Raw genomic sequence first — 23901 nt, forward strand, 5'->3', positions numbered from 1 at the left:
GAGTTCTAAAGTTAAAAAATATAGAGTTGGGTATTTAAAAATCTGATGAAAAGTTAGCCCTTATTCAGGAGTGTTTTTTCTCCTTCAGAAACTGGTTCCCCCGTGCTTGTTTTGATTTGTCTGAAAACAAGAGCTCTGTCTTCTGTGCCACCCACTGACTGAGCTGGCTTGACCCCAACATATCACCAGCTTCCACTCTTACAGTGCTGAAATCAACTGAACTCGCACAAATGCTGCTGAAATCCATGGATTCACCACAACTTGCATGAGAAAATCAGAGTGCAGGATGGGGATGTCTGAATGTAATGGCTGGAATCTCTTGTCAGCACACTTCCAGACACAGCCTACCCTTACAGACACTGCAGGATGGGGCTGTGCACTTGCTCTTGTGAAGAAATGACACAGGAATTGTTACCGGACACTTAACAACAGCCCGAGGGAGATTTTTATACCTCAGAAATCAAAGGAAATTTATGGTAAGAACCTTAGGAAGTTCCAGAGTGGAAAGTGATAATGCCTGGGCTGGGTTAAAGCCCTTCCTCCAGTCTGGAAGGGAGGGCAAGTTGCAGCCAAATGACTGTGCTGACATGGCAACCCTACTGAAAGGCGGGGACAGGGACACCCTGGAATGGCACAGGGGCACACACAGATCACTCTGATCCCAGCTGCCTGCCAGGAGAAAATGCACTGAGCTCTGAAGACTGCTTTGGTGTCATGTTCCTCACTAGATCACCTGCAAGTAGGGCAGGAATCCTGCAGGAGGAAGCAGCTGGGATCCTTTCATTTCGCCTTCTGCCACTGCAGCACCACGGTGCAGCAGCACATGGTTTGTACAAGACTCTTCCTACTGCTCCCAGAACACCTCTTCTGTCTGGCTCTAAGCAAGGCCAGTGCAGACTTTATTCCCAGGACCTCATGGCTGTGGGAGAGTGGTATCATGAACATGATGGAAAGCATGAAAAGTAAGACAGAGAGCCAAAATCACTGTTGTCCTGATCATGCTGTGCTGGAGCAGAGCCACAAATGGTGAACACCCATACCTGTCCTAAGAAATGTGAGGCTGGCATCAGCGTATCACCCTCCCAAAAATAAAGGTGTGCCTGTCACCACAGGGAAGAGAACTTGCTTTCAATGTGGATTTGAAAGTGTGGCTAACGAGGTTTAACTAAGATATTTAAATGTTTAATTGGTTACTCTGCAAATTTCCCAACATGTCACTTCCCCTAGTTTATACAGTCAGCATTTAGCTTTCATTTTTAGTTAAATCCATTGTACTTAAAGCTTCCCTGCAATGCCCAGTAACTGGAACTCAGGCCAACAAAAACATGGAGCCACTTTGCCCTGACACAGTTCATCACCCTATTCATTTCTGGCAAAAGACTTAAGAGGTAGACAAAATTTATTGAAACCAAAAATGAAGTAAATTGCTACAGCAGCCAATTTTTGCCCATTTTAGCTTTGGCAGAATGGCTAATCTCATTCTCTCCTGGATCTCAGGAAATATACAGGAAGTTTTGGAACCGTAAGTGCTTTTTCATGATACATATGCTAAAACACACAAGCTAGGCACAACCGAGTGGCTGAGAAGGCATAAAAACAAATATGATAACACAAATCTCTCATGTTGTCTAAAGTTCCACTCAGGAAAAAAAAAATAAAGAAATGTCAATGGGGGGATTTCATTTCTTTCTGGCTCAATTTCAGCAAGATACACAAGCTTGAAAAACAGAGAACTCAGATTTTCAGAGCTGGTTGTCAGCTGGGAAAATAATGTGAAAAATTCCAAGCCAAGCAGAGTCCTGTTCTGCTTGTCCACTCCCATAAGTTCAGATCCTGCAGGACAAACAAGCTTTGACTGAACCCTGAGCCATCTCCTTCTTGTCAAAGGGGTAACACAGGTGCAGGTGACCAACTCTGTGACCAAAATGTAGTACATTTACTGAAACACAAACAGTGACTGAATTCTTTTTATATATGGCTGTACTATTTTTAACACTGACAGTAGCAAGTGTTAAAAGCTTAATTTAGTCACTAAACAACCACAATCCAAATGTACAAGACACAGAAATTCTGCTCAGTAAGGTTATGGATTTCCCCCAAGGTCAAACTACACACTAACCCCGACTCAACATCACCTATGGATTTTCAGTTTCTATGTATTCCATGTTACACTGCCAGGAACACGAGGAATTGCTTTACTATTTATTGGCTCATTTTATGGAAGACCAGAGATTCCCTAGAAACTGTTCTAAACAGAAAACAGAACTGCAATCAGTGATGGGGGAATTAATCTTTAGGCACTTTGAGGGCTACTGCTTTAGAGTGTGCCATCACCAACGAGGTATTGCCAGGTGCATTGTCTGAAAGTCACCTGCCAAAATGCTGCGACAGAAATGTGCATATCAAACTTTTTGCTTGTACAATATTGGTTAAGAAGTACAATTCAGAATGGTTTTGCCCAGAGTGAAGAAAACATTGCACCTTACACTGGAGCTGCCTGTTTAAAAAGCAACAGCTGCAGCAAACAATATGGGTTTATCCTTCTTCATGTCACAAAGATGCACAATATCCTCAGTTTGCTGCCTGGAAAACAACTGTCACTGCAGCCATTCCCAATTCCGGGGCAGGGCTGGGTACGGCTGGAGAAAGCCACAGCCTTAAAGTGTCACAGGTTTGACATGTCTCTACAATCATTGCACTATTAAAAGCAAACACATTTGGCAAGGCTGAACTAGCACATTATATATTTTACCTATATAGTACAAAATACGTAATAATCGCCTCTGAGATAGCTTGTTTAACAATTACTGGTCCAAATAAATATTTCAACTTGAGAACTCAGGGTAGAATTTTTTTAGTTAAAACCTCCAACAAGCATCCCCAAACATAAATGGGAACACGTTATCCAAATTTACTAAATCCAGGTAAAATGGTATTACTAAAAAACTATGAAAAAAATATGAATTAACTTGAGCACTAGGAAAAACAAGGAAGCATAAAAGTGATCATCGCTACACAGCATATTCAAAAATCTTCTGTGTCCCTCCCTTGTTACACTAAATGCCTAAGAATGCACTTGGACTGAATTTTCCATTGTTCATTTCAAAACTACAGACCTTTAATTTGATAAGCAGCTTTGTTTCTATCAACTCATTTGTAAAAAACACCATCAAGCTTGTGCTCTTAAATATATATATGTATATATAAAAACATACAAAAAGTACAAGATAAATCACATTAAGAAACTTTTACAGTGTAATTGTCCTGATTATTTTATTCTTGAGGGCCAATTTTTTTTTTTTTTGTGCACAGAATCTCAATGTGACTGTTGTTCCAGAATTCAGCATAGTGCCACTGCACAGAATTCACCTTTCTGTGCAGTCCATTAAAAAACAAAACCCCAAAAAACAACACACACCACAGGACAAAACATTCTTCTTAAATCAAATTCTATTTGTGAATTCAGCAAAATAATTTCTATAAAATAAAACAGCAAAATATTTAAATAGTATAGGGTGGGCTGTATCTGTTTTGCAGGGGTATTTGGTTTTTAGACAGGTTCCAAAAAATTACACACATTCAAGTTACCAATTTTCATTTAAATACAGTATTTACTGATGCGTTTCTTTAAGTCTTTAAACAAATGTTTATTCTGGAATAGAGATACCTCAGAATTGTATTTGACTAACCAGTAGTTTCTTTTATATTTAAACCCTGCTTCTAATGTTAAGATTTTCTGTATAATGGATAAAGAGCTAAGACAATTCTCGCTTTCAAGTAGAACTGTGAACGAGCAGAAAACCAGCAAGTTAACTTGGTGCAGTGGCACTCACAAGTACTCTGTGATTTTGTTGACTTCCACTTCACTGGGATGCAGTAGAAGGAAAGTGTTAGAAGTTTATCTAATAAGCTCTACCAAAGAAACAAAACAAGCACACCAAATACAGTCTATTATGCTCCAGGCATCCTGGCATAGCAAATTTTTGCATATTTGTTTTAAATCTTTTAAATTCCTATTACTGAAAACTAAGTGTTCTTTATCCCACCCAGAGAGAGAACTGTCAAACATCAGATGTGAGGAACATATGTGAAACTGAAAACCACTTGTCACATTTTCCCTCCCCATTTTATAGTCTAGGTGTAAGAAGAAAAAGTTCTGAGCAATGCAGTTGTCACATTGGGACAACTGCTGTCACGTTTGTTGTTTTTTTTCCCCTCATTGGCTACACTAACTTGGTGTGAAGCCATGCTAAATGTTACAGCATAACTATAGCTTCAAAGTGATTAACCTAATACCAGAATGAAAAAGGCAATGAAAAAAGATCTAGAAACAATGTTACATCACCAATTTTCCACATCAACCAAATAATTAAAAGGTTACCAGCCATTACGTTGCTCATAGTAAAATCGACTCCAGTGGCAAAGAATTAACATGAAACTATTTTTGTGGTTGACATGGATAGGCTTTTTCGTAAAGGAGTTGATCCAACTGCCATGAGGCAGGCAACACTGGTTGCAGAGCGCAGCAGATATATCAAGAAATTATTTTTTTGTTTTTGTAGATCTGTGAGTCTCATCAAGACAAAAAAAAATGTTTCTTGCTCAAGAATTAACAGTCAAACATTAATATACTATATACACCTTTGCCATTTACACATTAGCATCAGGCCATTTATTACAAAACACTATACACTTTCCACTGCAGGCGGGTTATATATTGACAGCAATTTTCTGCAGATAAGACAGTGAATAGACTCTCCACTCCATGTTGATTAGGAATAGTTTTTCTAGTTTTAAATATTAGCCAGACACAGAGAAAAGTTGGACTGTAAGGCCTGGGTGCACAGTCTTGATGGAGCAAGTTAATTGATTATGTGCATTTCACTAATCTTTTGTCTGAGGCGGGGAAACTTCTTCACTGCCTTCGTAGTTTTCTTGTGCTCGCTGGCCAGTTCGCTGAGGGTTGTTCATATGATGTGCTGCCGGGCCCGTATATGGCTGTCCATGCACGTGGTTATTCTGCAACAAAACACACACATTTCAAAGAGATTTAAACCTGTGGGCTGTCTCCTGACTCCCTGCTTTCCCCCATTTCCACTCAGACCACTGGAAAGCATCCTCAAGCACACCAACTTCTCGTGTACCTACATGGGTATGAACTCACATCCCAGCTGCTTCATTCCTCTGATTCACACCTTCCACTTACCTTGCCGATTTACACAAAAGGGAAACAAACTTTCAACTTATAAAGATAAAAGGATCAGTTGAAACAGTAATCTCAGCTTTTGAATCACAAACAGTTACATGCAAAGCAAAAGCAGCAAGAAAGGGAAAAAGGAGACCAGGAGAGGTTGCCTATGTGCTGCCACATTAAACCGTGCACATATTTTATTAACAGATTCAACCAGCTTGACTTTTTTCCCTAAAACAACGGAAAAAGCAAACCTGTGTTTATGCAGCATATTTTAATTTTTAAGGGGGAAACCTCAATACTACAGAACTGAATCAAACCTAGACCAACAGTTTTCTGCAAACGCTCTGCCCCAGTCTAAAAAGTCACGCACAGATATGGCAAACAAAACCACCTCATTCATCTACTGTTTTACAGAGTTTGTGGAGAAACCAAGAGTATGAGGATTGTGTGTGTGTGTGTTAGTGAGAAATGCCATCTCTTGCAAGAAAGTGAACACATGACAAGGGCAATGGTGAGGTTACGGAATGTGTCTGAACTCAGGAGCTCAGGAAGGAGTGGGAAAATCTGCATGACTTACCAACTGCTCTGCTGAGAACATCAAGTAAGGTAAGCAAGATGGAGGGGGAAAATGGATTTGGGCAGGAAAGGAAATTAAATTAGCAGATTTGGAATATACAAAATGAATTGGAACAAAAAATGGCAACTAAGTGAGGGATCTAATAATTTAGTCAGTTCAATAAGATGACCCTGGTTATGATGTCTTCCAGATCTGTCTTTCCATGGGAAGTATTAACAAAGCAGCCATTTAACATAAAAATGGATTTTGATTTTATATGTACTTAAGATTTAGAGATCACTGTTCATAGCATGAGTTACATGGCAACAAAGCCATCTGCTTTTTCCCAAAAGCCTTCCAGTTACCCAAATTCAGGCCTTGAGACTTGATTTTATATTTGAAAACAAGAAAGCAACTCACAAAATATTATCAATGTCAATAAATACAACAGAATCAAATTCAGTATGCACTAGACTGTGATGGCATCAATCTCTCTGCTCTTTCTGTGGATGATTAATCCCTGATCTGATAAAATTCACACCTGAAGCTCTGATGGTGAAACTGCTTCTGTTGAAATGGAGGTGTACCTTTATCTTTATTCCTCCAAACATGGTATTTGACAATAACATGTTTCTGACCAAACGCGTATAATTTAAGTCACCACAAATGCTAAAAAAAGCACACCTGAAACTCTGAATAAATAGTTAAACTCAGAGCTTTTACCTGTTGATACTGGGAACCAGGTGAATGGGGATACAGCGGGGCATCTTCAGGTGGAGAAGACTCATGTTCATCTGGGGCATCAGGATCATCTGGTTCCTGAAGTTTGAAACAGCCCATTTAACTTACTTTTTAAAAACATATTACAATTATTCTAGCCATAACTAATCCTGTGTGCAAGTGATTTAGACATGAAAGAATCATGTTTTAGACATCTAGAGAAAAATTCCACCCCACCCTGTCATCTACAGCTTTTGTTGTACTAAATAAAAATTCCCACTATCAATGTTTTACTGGAAATAACCATTCATAATCTACTTCAATTTCAATTTTATACTGCTTATTCTCTAAGTGACAGATATCTATAGGAACAGTAATAAAAACATAAATCCATACTTATAAAGTACATATGAAATGTGTTACCTCTTAAATGAGTGGAGACTGTTGCTACGGTTAATTATTTACAGAGGCACTTTACTCAATTTCTTAATTAAAAGTCAAATTAATTCTTTACCTCCTCTGGGCAGAGTTCACAAGCCTTTGCAAGAGTCATTCTAGCACTGTGTGACCTCTCTAGGAAGTAGCCATTTGATGTTTCATTGCTCTGTATTGGTGGAGACCAATTATTGTAGGTGTATTGGGGATTGCCAGTGTATGGTCGACGCTCTAGCTCGTCTCCAAGCCATTCCACTGCCCAGGTCCATTTTCTCTTCAAATCTCCATTGCTCTGCAGATAGAAAATGAACAATTCACAATTATTTCCTCTGCTCTTGAAAACAGAAGTATTTTTCCTTTCCTATACATCAGCTGTCAAGAGATGTAACCTATCTGCCACTTCCTTACAGGAGTCACAAATATCCTTTTTTTCACAAAGAAAACTTCAAATTTGAAATGAAGTTTGCAGATTTGCAGCTGCATCACAGCTACAAATGAGTGTGAATTTAACCAGATTGCTTTCAATCACTTACAATGACCTTCTCATACAGAAAGTCCAAAGAGTTGTCCCTGGAAGTTGTAATTTAATCGAGGTGTTAAAAACTGAATAATGGCAGGGTTTGTTTTGGGTTTTTTTTAACACAGAAGTGGGAAAAAAGCAGCAAGAAACAGAATAAAAGGTATCACCTGAAGGATCTGGTAGGCTACAGGGCAGTTGCTGAAGAGAGCTACCATGCATTTTATACATTGGTACGCTCTTTTCTGATAATGATTCTTCGAGCGCTGAATGGTGTCAAAGAGTCCATCCCTGTCATCTGGGATTCCCTTAAGTGCATTGTGAATCCTAGAAAAAACACAAACCAAAACAATGACAAAACTAAGTTTTAAAGAGTTTTAGCATTTGAATTAAGGCTCTGTATACAATGTAATTATAAAAGGGACAGGTGATGTTCTGACTTCTGGTGTTAAGTCAAGAGGTTTTTTTAAAATCAGAAAATTAACCTAACATGTCATATAAATAACTTAGTTTAAATATTACCAAACATGCTAAAAATGCTAAAAAATGTAGCTGAACAAGATATATGAAAAAATGTAAATATGATTAATTCTAGTCACAGTAACCAACTTTAACAGTTTAATTTTATTACTAAAGTATCTACTGCATTTACAAATCAGCCCTGTTAACCCAGTAGGTCCTTACAGAATTGGAACAGTTAAATCCGTGACAGAATGGTTATTTACACTCAGTTATGCTTCTCAAAGACACCCTTTTACATGCAGCTCCTCTGAAGGGGAATGAATGGTACACATTTGTGCATGGGATAAGGGACTTGGGCATTCCCTGGAACTAAGCCCAGTTTCTGTGCCTTCTGCTCTTGAACAAAGCAGAGGAATGAATTGCTACCCTGAAATTGTGCAAAAACCAAGAATCGACATACTTTTGGCTTTGAAAAAAGTCAGAGGGGGCACAGAACCCACACTGGTGTCTCCAAGAGCTACACTCATGGCAGGGAAACAACTGCCCTGTTTCCTCATAGCCCTGGCAGCTGCCAGCCCCAGCTCCATCTTTAAAGCAATGATGAACTTTATTTCAGCTAATTTAATGGTATTTGTACCATTCCAAACTTGGCACTTGAACATGTCAAATCAAGAGAAATTTAAGAGAGTGGGTCTGATGGCAAGGGCCAGCAGCAGTGATCTTGCAGTAACAGAGGACAAGTTGCCCCAAGGGATGCACACTACCCAAGGTCAGATCAGACTCGTTTCCCAGGAGTTACAAGGTACCATTTACAACGAACAATTTCACTGTTTCATGGTGGTTTGTTGAGTTTTGGTTTTTTTGGCTTGTTTTTTTTAAAGATAAGATCATTAAAACTCTCTGATTATCACATCAAAACCAACAGGGCAGATACCAGTACTTCAAGCTATGGCCAGAAGTGGCAGCAAGAAGTAGTGGATGACTGGAGCTGGCCATTTAATACCCTCTGTGGAAACCTAACACAGTTCCATAGAGCAGTGCTCCACAGAGCAATGGAACATGGGAGTGATGTACTTCTCCAGGGAAGCCACACCACAACTTCCACCTCCTTCATACCCCACTTTTCCAAACACAGCATTATCTCCAAGAACCACCTTCCATAATTTCTCACCTGCAGTTCAACCCTAAAAATCCATTATTTTACTTCAGATCTGTTAAAGTATGCTCATCATCCAGCATTCTGTGGACTTATCTCATAGAATTACTTGTTTATCAAGAAGGTAATATAAGCTAACTGCATGATACATGCATAGCAAATCCCATAAAGAAAATGACCAAATCCCTGCAACTCAGTCATCATATTTTGGAGTGTGGTTAAGCCAGACCACCATCTCCTTTGAGTCCCTCCCAAAATAAGCCCAGGCAATTGGTAATGTCTTAAATGAGCAGTCTGCTTCCACAGCTAAGGACAGGACTCTGCTCCCATACCCACCAGGTGTGCTCTCACTCAAAGTATTTGCAAGGTCCTGAGACACAGTTGGAAATTATTCAGTAAATCCCATACTACCTGTAACTGCTTATTATGAAATAGTGACATTTTGCAACACTGACAGGTAGCACATTGATGACTTTTGTGTTATCTCACCTACTACTTTTGTATTAAACTTCTGAAAAATTGACTGTTCTCACAAGTAGTATTTGCAGTAATTACAATTTTTAATAACTTTCAAAAGCTTTATTCTGTAGACATATAAAAATCAGGTTTTAAACTGGATTAATATGTCATACACTGAAGTTACAATACTCTTGAAATGTGATCATATAGAGAATATCTATATGTGAAATACTCTTCTCTCCCAAATTCACACTTTATATGTGTCTTGGTACCAACTCCTACATCTGATGTGCTCCCGAGCAAGCCCAGGCTGTTGCTGACCCACCTCAAGGGGATGTTTCTATGAATCAATCCAAGCTCTTCAGAGGGAAGACCACTGACTTTAACCTAAACAGCACATTCTCTTGTATGTGAGAAGCCCTGGCTTTATAGCAAACTTCTCAATAGTAAGGAATGTGAAAATATTGTACTTACCTCAGAATTTCAGATAAAACAAAAAAAAAATTGCTTCATATGTGATTTTTGATTTAATGCCTATTTAAAACAAACCTATTGAAAGGATTAGCAACAGAACCACTGGCAAACAATCTGTACAGAACATTATTGATTTATAAAAGGACAGGTAAATACTGACCTGTGAGTTTGCCATGAGTCCTCAATTAACAGGATTTGCAGAAGCAGATCCAAATAAGGTCGAAGCTCATATGTATATGAATATGCAACCTAAATAGTGAAAATGCAGAGAACACAAGAAAGCATTCCTTGAGGCAGGCAGCTTATACAGTGAAATACAAGAACACAATTCATTTGAATTTTGCTGTAATTCAAAGGCTGTTTCAAGAGACAATACTTCTTTTTGAGAAAGTGTTGGTTGTGTCAGCAATTCTGCGGGTTGCAATTCTGTTTGCTTTGTTTTGTTTTAAAATACAGTAGATTCTGTCTGTAAAGGACAAAATGTTTCTTTATGACTTTCTGACACAGTTGATCTAAAGCCCCAAGCATGATATGCTGAATAAAGTACCTTAAAAATACCTTTAGAAAAGCAAAATTTAAAAATGGCACTTTTCATTGATATTACTACGTTTAGGCAGTGTGTACAAAGGTTGTCTTCACAGGTTATCCTAAAATGTAAAGTACATGGCTAGCAAAAATATCAATTAAGTGAGTTTTATTATGATTCTTTCAAGTGTCAAACAAAGGGACATAGAAAAATGTCATGTTACATGAAAAAAAAGTGCAAATATTAAGATGGGCTAAGTTCCCTTAATTCTAGTGAAGAGTTTTATTTTGAGTGGAAATGTGTAACTCACCTTACAGAGATTACCATGGAAATATAAGACAGTATCAAAGATTCTTTGCCGAATCTGAAGCCAAATATATGTTCTGCAGACTTGTAAAAAAATCCTTACTAACATACTTGAAATAAATACAAGGCAGATCTTAGGAAATTATTCCAACTTCTCATGTCATCTATGAATCTCTTTTAGGGACAATGACAGAAAGCTTTAGCAGATGCTCTTGAAATACACAAAGTCCACCTTGGTCTACTTTCCACCCTTAACACATCATTCCTGACTCGTTAAAGGTTGACTGCTTCCCTAAATTCATAAAGCACTTCTCACAGTACTCCAACGTGATGGACAGACCTAAGACTGTAAATACTGACAGAGGATGCCATCTTGAGGAAAGTTTATCAGGCACCTGTTCAGTATTTAATACAACATTCTTACAGATATATGCAGAATCATTCAAATTTTTATTCCCATCTTTCTCCTAGCTCTTTATTTTTACCTGCCAAAGTAGTTCACTGAGGACTGTGGAAGAGAACTGAGGATTCTCCCAACAGCAGAAACGAAGCAACTTGATGGTCTCTTCAGAGTTGCTGCAATCTTCAATAATTTTCTTTACATAACTAGTTCTCACAAACAGAATGTCTGCTACGTTCTGCTGAAGTGCCATTATAGGTTGAGATAAATTAGGATCACCATAAGGGTTGGCAAGCGGGGGATTACCTGGAACAAACAGTTATTACAGATTAAAAGGTGCTGAAGTACCTTCAGTGTAGACACTCTGAAATACAAACTGGTATAACTCATCAAAAAACACAGATGGAGAAAAAAAACACAAACCCTCCCTTAAAAACTGACTTTCTTTGAAAAAAAAAGTCGCATGAAATAACTAATTTTTATGTTTATGAAGCTTGACACTTGAGAGAGCTACTTCTCCCTCTCTGATAGGATTATGCAGTGACAATCAAAGCAGGACAGCTGGAGACATGTTCACATGCAAGAGGAGAAATCACTGTGATTCCTCAGAGAAATCCTCTTATCTCCTGCATTTATCTACTTCACTGCTTGTGTAACACAGTCCAAGTCATATTTTAAGGACACAATGTCTGTTTACTTCACAAGGCAATGCAAGAGTGTTCAGAGGAAGACTTATGTTAGAACAGGCCCAGCTGAATCTCTGGAGTGTAGGCAATAAATATACTTTTGTAATTAATGTATCTTAGTCAGCTTCATTTTGTGTAGCGAAAGAATCTGATTTGCTCCTGATGTTTCTAAATCTAGTAGTGTTTTGAGTTATTGTTTGAAGATGCCCAGAAGACTAGGGAGAACTTTTCTAGCCTCATAAGCTGAAGCAAAAAATAACTTTATTATGCAAACAGTAATCATAATTAGTAGTCAAAGTAAAGTCCATATAAATATTTTTTTTAAGTACAGTATTATGAATATAGTGAATATACAACTATTTTTCACAGGTAGAATATCTTTTCAGCTTAAGCTTCAAGCAATGCACTGGAAAAAGACCCAACCAAAATTGCCACGTGATTCTGAAGCTCATTACGGCACAGTAAAATTTTCAGTTCATTAATCTCACTATAGCACAGTCTAGCCTATTGACTTTATAGCCTGACACATCAAGCTGTCATCAGTTTGCCATTAAATAGCTTCTCTACAGATTTGTAATTAGGTTTTCTAAAATATGCTTAGCAGAAGGTGTACAGATACAGGCTATAAAGTCCACATGGTCCAATATCCTGTCACTGTTCCTCAAAAATAACTGCATTCCATTCAGCTACTGGAAATGTTAATGATTTACATTGTGGTTAATCCATTTCTAGCTGATTCTTTTTCTTTTATAAATTGAAGTGTTGGCTTCTATTTGCAGTCTTGAGTATGAACGAGCATCAAATCATATTCAAGAGCTACCCAAAACAATGCAACATCTCTTCAGTGGTAAAAACTATCAGTTATCTTAAAACCTGCTGTGGTGCTTTTCCTGTACAGATTATTTCTGTAGTTTGTTTTTTTATCGCATACTCAGGATAAAAACATCTTTGGACAACTCTTTACAATGGGCTTAAACTATTCTAAAAGCATTACTATTTTTTAATGAACAGCCTCCTACTTTATTAGTTATTTCCCTCTATTTTTAAGGAGTAAGCCAAGCAGCATAAAATACAGAACAGATTTTTGTCTTGGTATAAGTATATATTTCTAGTATAACAAATCAGTTTTGCTTATGACAAACAGCTCTGTTTCTTTAAATGAAAGGAGCTGTTACGCATAAAAGAAAACATTTTTCCAGCTGATCCACTTTATACATAATAGCTAAAAATGCACAAAAAGACATTTACTGATTTAATCAATAGATCTAAAGCAAACTTGAAATTCACTGTACCATTGATAGAAGACTGCATCCGTGATGAGACGTTGCAACAGCGGATCAGCTGTGACACCACAGTGTACAGCTTCCCCAGCTCAGCATACTGGTATTTAATTGGAGGGCCTGGACCTTCATCCAGAGCCACAAGCATGAAGGTTGCAGGAACATTTAGCTTCAGAAGTTGTGTCTTCTCTGCTACACCTTTATGGGACAGGGAGGTAAAAAAACCACATTGTTTCTGGCACTGAAAATATTTTTAGAGTTTTTTAAAAGAAAAATAACAGGAGTTTACACAACTCACAACTTTTTAGTTCTTGGGTTCTATTAAACCCTCATTTATACCTTCTGGGGAAAAAATAATCATATCAATAAAGATGCACAATAAAATTATATACAGCTGAAAAATCACATTGAAGGAGAATTGTAAATTACTCCAATTTCTTCACAGTGCTCATTAGCACTTAAGCAACACACAAGTAGCATCTGCGTTAATAGCAAAGCCTCAAGAGAAGTCTTTCGGACGATAAATTAATGCTTTTATTGTGAGGCCCAGGAGGATAGGAAAAACAACCCCCACAGTGTATTTTGATATTTTTCTATCATGTCCTAGATACATCAGTTACAAACTTAAGACATTTCTAATGGTGCCACACAATGTAATACAAGTAAATTAAGTGACAAAATAAACAAGGCAACCTCCAAAACCCCAACCAACCAAAAAATCCAAAGCTACACCTGGTTTTACTGCATGAGTACCTTGCACCTACTACACAAGTACTCACCAGGAAATTCACTACATCCCTTCTTCCATTCTGTTTCTTATTTTGCTTAAAAGTAATGATTCATATATTTCCAAGTCTTTTCTTATTCTGAAATACAACTGGACCTTACCTTCCATCTTTCTGATAAGGAGGAGTGTAAGTGCTTTTTTTATGGCATTATTTCTGATTATGCTAGATAGTTTTGTAGTTGCATCCTCAGTAGAACTGACCTCTCACTTGCTTTGATGTGAACAATCTACTATTTGATTTCTCAAAATGTCAGACAATTTAATCTTTTTCCCAGAATGCAGGAATGATGTTATTGTGGTTTTTGCTGAATGAACTCTACATCCATACAGAAGCCTTCAGGTAACAGTAGTAAGACAAGGACAACTGCTTATTGTATTAGTATTTCCAGGTTTATCTCTGCAGAGTAGATTGTGATAATGATCAGACCCACAAATAAAATTTTATTTTCCTATTTGGCCTCTGAGTGCTCTCCTGCTCAGAGGCCTGAACTGCACTGACTATGAAAAGCTAGTGAAGAAGAAAAGAGAAGTTGGAGCAGAAGAATTACATCTCTCTTTTCTGCTTTCTAATTCTGCTCTGGGGTCATGACAGAAACCTGCCAGACAGAGAATGCTTTGGTAGGCAAAGTATATGAAAGCAACAGATTTCAGAGATGTAACTAAATTAACACAATTGTCTAGATTTATTTTAGAGCTAGGAAACTAAATTCCTTTAAAATAGTCTACTTCCTTCATGAGCTGATAAACATCAATGGTCAAGCGTTTCATAAAATTTCACTCCCACCCTCTCTCATCAGGACACTGTTTTACTGCTCCAGACTTCTCAGGTTTATATTGCATGGATGTCAGGGAGACTGAGGTCCCAAACTTGAAAGAGGAGGAACACAGATGCTAGGGAGCATTTAACTATAACAGTATGCCTAAAGATGGAAGACTGGATCCTCCTACTGTTATCTCTGTAACTGGATCATCAATAACACCCCAGTTTATTACAGTGTCATCAGTAAAAGCAATCTGCTTACCTAGGTTGGCATACATCACAAACAGATTGAAATACTGCTGCAAGTGGCGCCCATGTTCAGATACTTCCCTTCTTAGAAGATTCAATACCGCCCTCAGTAAGTGATCACTTAAACTTAAGTTATCATAGGCCTACAGAAACAAACAAGTTCTATTGTTAGTGGCTGAATCTATCATATCTTTATTTAGTTTCTACTTTTTACTATGACAGAAAACAGAACTGGTTAAAAGGTATGAGATTTATACAAGCTCCAAAGTACCAGCAGTTGGTCAGTCTTTTGTGTCTCACACAGAGAAAAAGATACAGACAGACAGGGACTAAGATTCCCATCACTCAGTGCAAAGTAAATCCAAGAAATTATGCAGCTATAGAAATGTTTAACTGGGCTTTTTTTCCAATAGCAGGTAGGCTTAAATACTCAAGAAACACACATGCAATACCACTGTTAACTTTTTAGACTAAGACAATCAAATAATTTCTACAGGTGTATCTTAAATGCCTCACAATACAGAACACTTTGTAAGCTATGGAGCTTTAACTTAATTCTTAACAAATTATTTTGCTGGACACAGTAGTGACAATATTCTGAGAAGGTAAGTGGGACCATGTAAGCAAAAGGATACATTAAAACACGACAAAGCAAAGGCTCAAAAAGGTTGGTCTTTTATAACATTGTTATCACAATAAGATGTAGACTTTTTTTGTTGCTCTTTGTCAATTCTAGGTGTGTAAAATCAGGCAATTCACTGTCTACTCCTACACGAAGTTACAATTTTTGACAATTTTACTGTTGCAAGATAATGGGATTAAAACTTAGGGAAGTCCTGCAGGTTTTTGGGTTAGTGTGTGTGTTTGTTTGTGGGGGTTTGTTTGTTTGTTTTACAGTTCTAAATAAAAACAAGGGTTCACTTCCCTCGACATTTCTTCACTAAAATAGTCACTGCTTCTTTTTGCAGACTTCACACTCCCAGCTCTATGTTCTCACTGAGCCTTCACAGAGATTCACAAATGAGGGGAAACAGAACCCTCTGACAGCAACTCTCAAACTGGTTGAGTTACATCCTGTTTCCTAGTGCAAAATGGGCTGTACAGCTTTCCAGCTGACACTAATGCATCTGCTCCAGAGTTTACTTTACATTATATGCTTATAATGAAGCACTAAGAGTAAGTTTCAAAAGCTTTTCATTAGAAAATTAAATACCTGACTGGAAGGTCCAGGAGAGGCAAAAGGTGATTGACATGGTCCGTCTTGCAATGAAAAATGTGCAATAAATACTATAAGTTTTGCAAATGCACCCCTCACTTCTGCACTGGGGCATTCCAGGAGATACTCAGAGAAGCGGTTTGAAACATTAAAAAGGACGTTGTGTGCAAACCAAAAGCGTACATTCTTGCTGTGACGGAGCAGGATGCACAGGGCATCATACCTGAAACAGGAGACAACACAGTTATGACCAAACACAGACATTAGTGAATTTTGGCAGACATGTTCTTTTGCAGAGTTTGAAGAAAATATGCACTAAAGGTGATCCCCAAACATTTTTATTCACAAAATGATTCTAATCAGATTAATTTGTAGTTCTTTTAGTGATACTCTTATGAGCAATCAGAAATGGAAGATATCCTTCAATTAAAAACCTAACACTTAACTGTATTATTTTACTTCTACCACCTGTAAAAATTAAGACAGCATTATACCCCCTAACTACTCCTCAAAGCAGGTTCTCTGCACCATTCTCTCTGTACTGGAACTGAGGAGAGGGTAAACAGCAGAGAACACAGATGGATTTCATAAACTGTGTATACAATATATAACTAAATATGTAACCTAACAAGAATTTATAATCTCATTTAGAGATCTTAAAAAACCCCACAAAATGAAAAACCAATACCCAAAGACTAAAATATCTGTATCATAGAGGGCCTTGCATTACTCTGTCCTTTAGCAGGAGTATTTGAACTCTTCTTGATCTCTTAAATTAAAAGGAGTAACTTAAGCTACTCTGGAAGTTGCTGCTGGGGATATGAATTTGCCATTATTACTTACTAGTAGCTGGTAAACTACTGGCCATGAATAGTAGATTTTCTTTCCAATTTGACCAGTAGCAACCCATACTCCTCTCCCCAGCAGAGAATAACCCAGCTGAAGAACTAAAACGAGTGAGATGGGACTGTTTGTCACAGTGTGGATTTGAATTGCAGGCACTGTAGCAATGTACATAAAGTACTCTGCCAACAGTGTCTCAGAGACTATATACATTTCACAAACAGAATTCAAATATAAGCTGCAACAATGGCCTGTAAAGAGCTTTGTTTAAAACTACTAAAACAATGTAAAAATTATTCTAAATTTGTCAGAAAACGTAACTTGTTCTGTGCTAGTGACAGCTTCCATTCTTTTATTATTTTTAGAAGACAGACAAAAAGACAGATTTAAACTCTGTTTGAAAATGAAATTTGAAGCTGTTCAGATCAGCATGCTTAATTTTAAGACTAAAATTCTTCTCAGAATTTTGTATTCAAATTTTCCCCCCTTTTCATATGCACCTTCACCATGTATCTAAATGGGATCTTTTAACAGACATCAAATTTCCAAAATTGTAATTGTTGTTAAAAGACAAAATACCAATCACTAGCAGGGCCACGGACTATTTTCTTTGTATGAAATCCTGTGGTGAAGAGAAATCTAGCAGCAAGCTGAATACTAATCATAGTTATTTCTTCTGCTTCAGGCAACAGATGATCTTGTCCTAAAGAAAAATCAGAATACTCACTTGTAGACAAAGAAAAAGCAATTTTCAATAATTAAACTGATTTCAGATTACTGTTTTGTCTGACATGGTGCTCCAATTTTAGAAGAAACTTGATCAAAATAGCCCTTGGCTTCTATAATGTATCATTTGAAAATGTAAGCTTTAATACAGGTACCTGGAGGCTAAAATGTCTTTTACAAATTCAGCATCTCATCTTTGAGAACTGTTTTCAACAGAAGATCCCTCAAACTTGAGTATTTTAACTTGATTTAGTACGGCAACTGAGTAATAGCTGACAGTTTATCACAGTATTGTTTGATAAATATTGTGGCAAGTTATCACTGATGTAATATCAACTCAACAAGAGGTGTTTAATTGCAGAAGTCCAGAAGGACAAAAGTATTCAAAGCAGGACACACCAAATCTTCAGTCTAGAAAATCCTTGGCCACACAAACCAAAACTCTTCTTGCAAGAAATGAATCCATAATTATCACACTACCATACTAACCTGGAGGAGGATTTAGGTAGACACTATTGCAAGTAAGCAACTTCTTTATGAACTGGAAATATTCCAGGCTGTACTGCATCCGATTGTGCATGAACTGCACGTTCTGCTTCCGCACGCTCCGCTCGATGGCTGAGGGCATTTTAATCTGGTGGGGTTTAGTGGTGATAGTGATTTCTGAAATATATTTTATTAGTTCATTGTCTTTGTCTATCGTGTCCATGCGTTCATAAAAAAGAATGTAAGCATTCCACCACCTCTTCTGGCGCCTGTAGCTCATTCGCTTCATCATGTGATCAAACACTTCGCCCATGTACTCGCCCCCAAAACACTGATTTTTCATCTCTTCATCATCATCCATTTTACACTCTGTCACATCTCCATCGTCAAATTTGTACCACCGGTTCTTCTCACCATCTCCACCATTCCTCTGGATAATGTAAGAGTAGTAATGTCCGCCGCTGGCCTGGCCGCTGTGCACAAGCACACCCACAAGTCTGTATTTTGTGCTCCCAGAGTGTTCATTTTCCGACTGCTCATTTTGTATTATCTGATTTTCAGGATTCACGTCATCCCCTTCCAATTTTGCTACACCTGCCACTGTGTAAGGCTCCATGTCCAGTTCTCGTGGAAATTCAAAATAATCATTGAATTTGATTGCACATTCCCTTTCCCAGTCATAATCAAATCGTTTCAACTGGATTGCAAGAACTGGAGGCAACTTCTTAATCAACAAGCGTTTCACTGTATCCACCTAAAAGGACATGAACAGTTACCAGCTCTCAAATTTCCATTCATGTACTCTCACCAAATACCAAACTGAGTAATGAAAGGATGACTTTTCTCCTCAAACATGAACTAAGGCTGAACTTAATATAGCTGCAACATCACAGTCATACACAAATTTAATATATAAGGAATCATTACCTTTTTGTTGCATTTTTCACAATGATATGCATTTGCACCTTCCAATAAATCTCCTTTGACGTACTGTTCCAAAGAATCAAGAAGGTTTTGGTGATTCCTTATATCTACATTCAGAGTTGTGAAGGATTCCTCACACTCGTACCTAGCAATGAACAGGTAAATGTATGAGAAAGGTAGGAATGCATTCAACTTTTTATGTTTTACACATGCTACAGTGTGTAAGCAGTAAAAAGAACTGAACTATTTTTTACTACAGTTTTCTTACAGTTACATTACAGCATCTGCACACTCTAGTTTTATGGCCAGGAATTAGACTGAAAAACACAAATACTGTATCACACATCTAAAGACAATAGTTCAAAACAGATGCCAATTCAGCAAAAAACCAAACAAAAAGCCTTTTTATTTTCCTTCTAAAATCACCATCTTCATAAAACCTCTTTGAATGTTTATGACTGGCTTTGACACTGTAAGCTACAAACAAATTTGATATAAGTTACAAAAAAATCTCTAGCAATGAACCAGCAATGCTTGAGAGACAACCAGTTGATACATCCTGGAAGCAACTTATGTTTTTAAAGATAAAGAAGTGTTGAATAAATTAAAAAAGCTGCATCTCTTCCAGTGTAACCCTGAAGGGCTTTTTTTCCCTGATATGCAATCAAGCATTCAAAGACTGAATAAATGAATATTTAGAGACACTTCAACCAACAACAATATTCATTCACCCAATAAATAACTTACCAAAAATATAGAAAGGTTGTTAATTTGCCATACACAAATTCACAATTTGGGTACTATCAGTTTTTTCCTCCCTAAACTACAATCAGGGTAACATTTTTATTAATAAGTAACATTATGCAAAGCCAGTAGAGTTCCAAAAACACAGAAAATACTTCAGGATAGTACATAATATCAAGAATGAATGGTAACTCATGTTGCTTCTGGTCTGGATCTGCCATTTAATTACCCATTGCATATAAAGTAAAATCAGTGCTATCATTTTACCTTGCAGTGTTTCAACTCACTTCTAGTCACTCATTGAAACCCATGAAACCTAAGATGTTCCCTTTACAAATTCTTCTTATTCATATATTTGGTCAATTGAAGTTGAAAGACTACCACAATAAAATCCATTTGTATAATTTTTTTCCAGTATTTTAATTGGTAACTGAAGGCTAAAGGAAATGGTCACCTTTCAAAATAAAGAGAATTTGCAATGGCAATGTACAGAGGTATGGACTGATAAAGAATCAGACATGATCTGAAGAGAAAGAAGGCCAATGGATAGTGACAGAAATAAACACAATAATAAAAAAAAAGCCAAATGCTAAAATGAGTAAGTTCATCACTAGGCCATCCTGAATTTTGCATGTGATTTTAACCATCCATCACAAAAAAAGAGATAGATTTAAAAAGTCTGGAGAATTACAACTTTACAATAGTGAGTTCTACTCCTTCATTAATAACTATCATCGAAACAGTGAGCTGCAGACCTGCAGTCTGATTTGGCAGGGGTGGTTTCTTTCATACCTTCTATAAAGCTGAATTTCAGTATTCACATTTAAAGTTAACTACAAATACAGCAGAAGCCTTAAGAAAAGATGAACTTTCTACACCACTGTCCTTAATTACAGATTACATGATGAGTATGAACAGTTTTACTCATTGGAACTGAAGATTCCTACTTGGCTCAGCTCTAAACACACATTATGGAAAACCAAAGACAGCAACAACCATTGGCCAGGTATTAAAATTTCCTACATTGCATTTGGTTCCGACAATTGTTTTCACTTTTAACATGAAAAAGCTTTTTCTTTTCCTGCCTGGATCAATACACAATGCTTCACACACTATCTGTGAAGTAGAAGCAATAATGATTAAGTACTTCAAGGCACTTGTAGACGAATGAATGTTCATCTGTAGAAAAAATAAGGTAGCAAAATCTGTTAGGTTAAAAAACCCACACAAAAAGCCCACTCTTGACTCTAATTACTTTTATAAGGCCACAAACATGGGTTGTTTTTCTACAAAAAAAGATTAAAATCTTCAACACTTACCGATGTGGGCATCCTTGACAAATCTTCTGATCAGCAAAGGACCCCCCTAAAACTTTACTTAACATTGCTGGATGGCCCAAAGCTTTTAAAGCTTCATCTAAACTGTCCACCAATGAATTAAAAAATTCTAAAGCATCGTGTTGTTCACGTAGATTTACAGGTTCACCCCAGAGTCTGAAAACAAAAGCACATTTTGTCAAATATTTTTGTTTTGTTTGCCAACAATTTCTTTTTGAAGAAGAATTATTATTCTAACTCCTAACAATTCCTTCTTGAAGAACCAAACTACTGGCTTTTAATGTACTATATGACCTGCTGTTCTGTCCCTGACACTTTCTGCTAAGTAAAAACAAGCTCCTGGGTATAACTTCATACTTAATTCAAAGTCTCACTATCAAAATCTGCTGAAATTCAGAATAACCAACCTGCTGTAGACTTCAGTTTATTATCAGACTTCTACAGAATGGTGGAAAGGCAGATAAAACTGCACAACTTCTGCTAATTTACACTTTACATCACTGTCATTCTACTACAATTAGTTTTTTTGCACTTCAGTGATCCAGTGGACAATACTCAATTTTCTACTTACCTAAACTGTTTCCAAAACCCTCTTGGTACATAGTACTGTAGCCTGGAAGCTGCTAAATGGCCAAAAATTACTTGGAGATGCCTCAAAACTCCAATATTGTACTCTTTTCTATCTTCAGTTTTGCTCAGTGCTGGTTTATCTTCATACTGATGTGGATAACCAAACACATCATCTCGTGGGTCAACATTGCTCTGAAAAGAAGAAAATTTGTGCAATTCACTTTCATATGTAGCTGTCTCGTAGTTAGTTTTATCCCTTGTTTAATTTAGCAATCTAAGGTGTTTCATACTCAGCTGAAAACCCAAATACTGTCTGTGTTTGCATTATCAGAGTTGTGGTGGCAGAAATAAGGTGCAGTGCAATCCAGAAGAAATGCCTGGGGAGGAATTCTGCAAACCCTGCTACCTGGATCTTTTGAAGTGCCCCTTCAGCAGCAGACCTATTCATGTATGAAATATTATCCTATTTTCCCCAAAGATATCAGTGGAAATAGAAGTGATTAGCAACTGAAATTTATTATAAGCTTTTCATAAAAAAAAAAGTAATTGCAATTTAAAGATTAGGTAATTTTATATAATTAAATTTACCTCGTTGTCCTGCTTTTCATCCCCAGACATGTCATCATCTACATCACTGCCTGTGCCTTCAATTGCAAGAATCCCATTCCTGATGGCTGGAATCATGTACAGCTGCTGAATGACAGAATTCATGTAACAAGTGGCACCAGCATTTTTCAGTCCCACAAATCCCTTTGGTGGTCGAGGCCCAACAGGTGGCAGATATTCCCATTCTGTGAGCGCTTCACAAGCTAAGAGAAAAGAGCAGAATGTGGTCAGGGAACTGTTTTGTTATGAAATAAAGAGAACATCGATGCAGTACAGAGGGCAGTTGCATAAAATTATTATTAGTATGTATCATACTGAAATTTAATAAAAAAAATGTTCCATCAGAAACCTTAATTGCTAAAATTAACACAGCTTCTATGAAGGACAGTTCTATCTGTAATCTTAACATTATAACATTTTCTTCTACTGTGTAACCACAGAGGTGAACAGGCAGAAATTTAGTCTACTTATATATGCAATGGAAGTCTTTCCTCAATATCAGGAAGTTTCTTAGCTGAAGAATTCAGCTGAGTGAATACAGAATATATAAACAATTTATAAGCCTTCCAAAAATTATAATACGCTCAAAAATTTACAATCCTTAAAAAAATTATAGTATTTCATTTAAGCCTCAATTTTACTTGCCAGGATGCAAAACAGTTTTTAGCAAATGCTATCTATATAACTTGATACACATTTTTCCCTCCTGAGTCTTCTCTCTCAGGTCCCTCACATCTCTTCAAGAACATTTATGATCACCTCAGCTAACCTGCTGCTCTGTAGTTTTAACACAAAAAATTCTAATATAAGAGAGCATATTTATTTACAAGCAGATCGGTATATGATTCCCAGAGCATGCGCAGCTCACACATGTGCTCTCTCTTCTGTCTGACATACCACAGAGATCTGGTGTTCTGTTGTGCTCATCAAACACTTGAATGGAAGGGAATGCCATGAAATCCCCCTAACTGTGAGGTGATAAGAAATACACTACTTCCCAATAGTAAAGGGTGAAAAAAGAATGATGAGGCAGAGGGGAAAACCATAAAGCTGCCCTTTTAATTTATTCAACTGAGATGGAACTGAACAGGAAGAGACTGAAAAACCGCAAGTGACTCACTGACAGCACCATTCAATCAAGCAGCACTGCCACTCTGAGAGGCAGTGGACAATTTCCACTTTTGGATACTACTTTTAACTGCTTATGGTTTTGCTAAACTCTGAGTAATAATTCACTGTTAAATCCCACAATAGTTTGGGTTGGAAGGACCTTTAAAGATCATCTAGTCCAACCCCCTGCCACGGGCCAGAATATCTTCCACTAGACCAGACTGCTCAGGGCCCCATCTAACCTGGCCTGCAACACTTCCAGGGAGAATGTATCAACAACTGGGCAACCTGTTCCAGTGTCTCAGGATTCTCATAGTGAAGAATTTCTTCCCTGTGTCCAATCTAAATCTACTCTCCATTTAAAATTATGGC

At 37.3% G+C, this 23901-nt stretch overlaps 1 protein-coding gene across 5 annotated transcripts in view; it reads right to left on the reverse strand.

The window, feature by feature from the left end:
* Positions 1-3432: 3432 nt before the first annotated feature.
* Positions 3433-23901, reverse strand: part of USP9X (ubiquitin specific peptidase 9 X-linked) — a 97148-nt gene continuing 76679 nt past the window's right edge. For all 5 annotated transcript variants that reach the window (XM_086879704.1, XM_086879703.1, XM_086879702.1 and 2 more), the window contains 15 exons: positions 22402-22622; positions 21815-22005; positions 21226-21399; positions 19166-19307; positions 18242-18992; positions 17606-17729; positions 16181-16406; positions 14981-15110; positions 13184-13369; positions 11291-11511; positions 10134-10222; positions 7593-7749; positions 6985-7197; positions 6474-6569; positions 3433-5019 (listed from right to left, as the gene is read on the reverse strand). In XM_086879704.1, the coding sequence (XP_086735830.1) occupies positions 4885-5019; positions 6474-6569; positions 6985-7197; positions 7593-7749; positions 10134-10222; positions 11291-11511; positions 13184-13369; positions 14981-15110; positions 16181-16406; positions 17606-17729; positions 18242-18992; positions 19166-19307; positions 21226-21399; positions 21815-22005; positions 22402-22622 (3056 nt within the window). In that variant the 3' untranslated portion in view covers positions 3433-4884. The remainder of the gene's footprint in view (positions 5020-6473; positions 6570-6984; positions 7198-7592; positions 7750-10133; positions 10223-11290; positions 11512-13183; positions 13370-14980; positions 15111-16180; positions 16407-17605; positions 17730-18241; positions 18993-19165; positions 19308-21225; positions 21400-21814; positions 22006-22401; positions 22623-23901) is intronic.

This window comes from Cyanistes caeruleus, chromosome 3, assembly GCF_971803275.1.
Source record: "Cyanistes caeruleus chromosome 3, bCyaCae1.hap1.1, whole genome shotgun sequence".
Classification (NCBI taxonomy): Eukaryota; Metazoa; Chordata; class Aves; order Passeriformes; family Paridae; genus Cyanistes; species Cyanistes caeruleus.